We start from the raw sequence: 4,430 nt of genomic DNA on the forward strand, positions 1-4,430 counted from the left end.
TGACGGTGGCTCCCTCGTGCCACAGCTGGAGCTCTACCACACCGTGATGTACCGCAACTACCAACGGAAGAACGACATGGACGAGCCGCCCGCCTTCGACTACGGCTCCGGGGACGAGGACGGGCAGAGGGAGAAGAGGAAGAACAAAGACCCGCAGTACGCCAAGATGGAGGAGCGGTTCTACCGCTACGGCATCAAGCCCGAGTGGATGATGATCCACCGCATCCTCAACCACAGGTGAGGAGCTGCATGAATGGGCCGTGGAAAGGCATATGCCGGGGGGCCGGAGCTGCTGGAATTCCAGCCGCTGCCTTGTTTTGAGGCCTCTGTCACCTTGGTGGCTTTCTCAGGTTAGAAAGTGAATCAATGCCCACCCTGTTCTTTGTTTTTCTGCCTCTGCTCAGATGCCATGGTCTGTAGGTCAGAGCCGAGGATGAAGCAGTTTCCAGCTCACTGCTTCCCGGGGGTCAGGTACTGTTTCACTGAGTGGTTTTTTGTGCCCTGCGTTACAGCTTTGACAAAAAAGGAGACATCCATTACCTGATCAAGTGGAAGGACCTGCCCTACGACCAGTGCACCTGGGAGATCGACGAGATAGACATCCCGTACTATGAAAACCTCAAACTCTTCTACTGGAACCACAGGTAGGAGCCAGCGGGGTGGTTTCCCGTGGGGAGAAGGCAGCGGAGCCTGAGAGTGTTTCTGCTCCTCAGCTGGGGATGGGCAGCGACCTGCCTGCCGACCTTGTCCTGACATGCTCTGGCTGTTGCAGGGAGCTGATGCTGGGGGAGGACACGCGCCCTCTGAAGAAGCTGAACAAGAAAGGGAAAAAGCTGAAAGAGGAGAAGCTGGAGAAACCTCCAGAAACACCTCTCGTGGATGTGAGTGAGGGTGGTGGGGGCAGCGCGATGGGCGTGAGCCCAGAGACAGGGAGCTCTGCCTGGACACCCCCTCCTGTTACATTTTTCTCCTATAGTTCCTTCCTGATTTTTTTTTTTTTTTCATTCAAAGCTCCAGGGTTGCTTTGTGGTGAGGAGCGAGGGCTGGGCTGTGCTGGGGACCGTGTCTGTGTCTCTTTTGGGGCTGTTGGGTGTCCCAAGGCTGAAGAGGGATGTGTTTGGACGCAGAGAAAGGAGGGGAGTCGGTTCTCACTGCTTTGTGTTGTGTCTCTTTTCAGCCTAGGGTGAAGTTTGACAAGCAGCCGTGGTACATCGATGCCACGGGGGGCACGCTCCATCCCTACCAGCTGGAGGGGCTCAACTGGCTGAGGTTTTCCTGGGCCCAAGGGACGGATACGATCCTGGCCGATGAGATGGGGCTGGGGAAGACCGTGCAGACTATCGTGTTCCTGTATTCCCTGTACAAGGAGGTGAGCGGAGCACCCCGCAGTCCCCGAGGCAGCTGAGAGCTGCTCAGTACAGGGAGAACACCCTGGGCTTTGTCTCCCCGAGCAGGGCCACTCGAAAGGGCCGTATCTGGTCAGCGCCCCTCTCTCCACCATCATCAACTGGGAGCGCGAGTTTGAGATGTGGGCACCTGACTTCTACGTCGTGACCTACACGGGGGACAAAGAAAGCCGGTCGGTCATCCGGGAAAATGAGTTTTCTTTTGAAGACAACGCCATCCGGAGTGGAAAGAAGGTCTTCCGGATGAAGGTGGGAGCTCGGTCTGTGCCGTGCCCAGTGCTTTAACCATCAGTGAGAAGGAGAGGGAGCAGAATTTGCCCTGGAGAGGGAGGTTGGTTGGGTCCCCAGTCAGGTGTTTTCCAAAGAGGGAAGCTGGCCCTGTTTACAAATGCAGGAGATTTGTGATGAGCTTTGAAGACTTCTGGCAGAACCTTCTCTGCGTCTGTTGTCCCCTCCTTGGTTCTGACAGCAGGTGGATGTGGATTTTCTGCTGGCATGGCTCGTGCCCCAGCCCTGCCCCTGTGCAAAGGGGCAGCCCTCGCGTTTCTCCTTGGGTCACGCACAGCAGCAGCCGAGGTGGAGGCTGTCCTGGAGGCTGTCCCATTCCCTGCTCTCTGATCCAGGCTCTTCTCTCCCTCTGCTCCTGCAGAAGGAAGCCCAGATCAAGTTCCACGTCCTGCTCACCTCCTACGAGCTGATTACGATCGACCAGGCGGTGCTGGGCTCCATCGAGTGGGCCTGTCTGGTGGTGGATGAAGCGCACCGGCTGAAGAACAACCAGTCCAAGGTAGGCAGCAGACGTTTCTGAGTGGTTTTTGTAGGGGGGCCAGTGCCAGAGAGATGCGACACCCCAGCACTGGTGGTCTGCTGCCCCGTCTTTCCTCCCTGGGAGCTGAAAGGTGTTCTCACCTTGCGCAGGCTCTGCCTGGCACCCGTGTTTCAGGGGATTTGTTCTCTTTAACATCCTCTGGCATTAAAAATCCTTCAGCAGCGGGAGAGGTGGCAGCCTGGCAGCCCTCTGATGGCTGTCCTGGAAGGGAATGGATCCTTCTCCTTTGAGCCGGGGGGAGAGGTCTCTGCTGCGTCTCCATGTGTGCAGTCTGCGGGCTCCCCGGTGACTGACTGGCTCCTCGGAGCTCTTTTCACCTAACCTCGGTTCTTTTCCCAGTTCTTTAGGGTATTGAATAGCTACAAGATCGATTACAAGCTGCTGCTCACCGGGACTCCGCTCCAGAACAACCTGGAAGAGCTCTTCCACCTGCTCAATTTCCTGACTCCCGAGAGGTTTAAGTAAGTCGCAGTTGTTCCCGCTCCGAGCAGGGCGAGCAGCCGGGACCTGTCCCTGGCCAGGGGCTCAGCTGAGGTTTCGCAGATTCCCGGGGTTCCTGTCTGTGGGGTGCCTGGATCCCGTTAGCATTGTGCCAGCGTTGCTGGTCTGTGCTGGCAGGCAGACACAAAGCGCTGGTTTGCCGGAGCAGCCACACGCACGTTTGATGTGTTCCCGGGGCTGCTGCGGGCAGCTCCTGCCTTGCTGTGGGTCAGGAGACCTGTGAGCGAGGAACTGAACTCTGCTGGCTCTTCCCTCTCTCTGAGGGGACAGAGGGGCTTTGGGGAAGTCCTATTGGTGCATTTAGTGTGAATTTCCCCTCCGCCGTCAGTGGAGCTCCTCCGTCCGGCATCTGCTCTGCTGGGATCCAGGCACGGGAGCATTACCTCATCGTGGACCGAGAGAGCTCTGCCCTCGTTTTAAGTGATAAAGAAGCAGATGTCTTTGCTCGCGCTGTCCCTCCATCGCTCAGTCTGTGGTTCTGGCGCTTTCGCAGTAACCTGGAGGGGTTCCTGGAGGAGTTTGCAGACATCTCCAAGGAGGACCAGATCAAGAAGCTCCACGATCTGCTGGGTCCTCACATGCTGCGGCGGCTCAAGGCCGACGTCTTCAAGAACATGCCGGCCAAGACGGAGCTGATCGTCAGAGTGGAGCTGAGCCAGATGCAGAAGTGAGTAACTCCAGCGCAGCTCCCCAGGGGTCTGGCTTCCCTCGCCCCCTCCCCTGCAGCACGGTGGGGTGTCCATGGGGTTTGGCAGGTTGGAGACACCTTGCAGTCCTCAGGGCTGCTGCAGGAGGAGCTGGAGCGCTTTGTGTCTCACCGGGGAGCACTGTCAGCCCGTTAAATTGTCTCGGTGCAGTCCTGGCTGCTCAGCGGGATGCGTTTGACGCAGGGAGGGCTGTCAGCGTGGCTCTACCAGCGCTGCGGGTGCAGAGAAAACACCGAGGCTGAACCCCCTGCTCCTGTTCCTGGGCTGTGGTGTCCACAGAGCAATGGGATAAACCCGGCCCAGGCTGAGGGTGCTGGACTGTCACCTTTAAGAATGTCCCCATGTCCCTGTTGAAGCTCCAGTGACACCAGTGGGGTTTAATTCAGTGCTGTCCTGCTTGTGGCAGTCCCGTGTTTGGCCCAGTTAACAGGGGTGTCTGTCCCACCACTGTTCCTGCAGGAAGTACTACAAGTTCATCCTGACGAGGAATTTTGAAGCCCTGAATTCGAAAGGTGGCGGGAACCAGGTCTCGCTGCTGAACATCATGATGGACCTGAAGAAGTGCTGCAATCACCCGTACCTCTTCCCCGTGGCAGCCGTGGTACGTCAGCTGCGTTTGGAGACATTGCTCAGAATACTGTGTGTGAGCTGTTGGTGGGGGCTGTTCCCGTGGTCTCGCTTTGGTTAACGGTGTAGGTTTTTGTGTGAGTGGTTTCATGCAAAGATTTTGTCCTTGAAACGCGTGTGGATTTCTCTGTGACATTAAGGAGTGTTGTCCTCGAAGTGGATAACCGGGATTCCTTTGCAGGAAGCTCCGGTTCTGCCCAATGGATCCTACGACGGCAATTCTTTGGTCAAATCTTCAGGGAAACTGATGCTGCTCCAAAAGATGCTGAAGAAGTTACGGGATGGGGGTCACAGAGTTCTGATCTTCTCCCAGGTGAGCGTAGGGAAGGATTATTAATAATAATATATTTTTAAAGGATT

At 56.7% G+C, this 4,430-nt stretch overlaps 1 protein-coding gene across 1 annotated transcript; it reads left to right on the plus strand.

Annotated features, from left to right (window-relative positions):
- Positions 1 to 46: 46 nt before the first annotated feature.
- Positions 47 to 4,383, plus strand: LOC104467810 (chromodomain-helicase-DNA-binding protein 5-like; the record flags this gene model as incomplete). The annotated part of the gene is made up of 10 exons (XM_010081726.1): positions 47 to 237; positions 513 to 644; positions 773 to 881; positions 1,178 to 1,369; positions 1,455 to 1,655; positions 2,056 to 2,193; positions 2,575 to 2,696; positions 3,230 to 3,403; positions 3,903 to 4,044; positions 4,252 to 4,383. Coding segments are annotated over exons 1-10 (1,533 nt in total), but the record flags the coding sequence as incomplete, so codon positions are not given.
- Positions 4,384 to 4,430: the final 47 nt, after the last annotated feature.

This window comes from Pterocles gutturalis, unplaced genomic scaffold (assembly GCF_000699245.1).
Source record: "Pterocles gutturalis isolate BGI_N339 unplaced genomic scaffold, ASM69924v1 scaffold47324, whole genome shotgun sequence".
Classification (NCBI taxonomy): Eukaryota; Metazoa; Chordata; class Aves; order Pterocliformes; family Pteroclidae; genus Pterocles; species Pterocles gutturalis.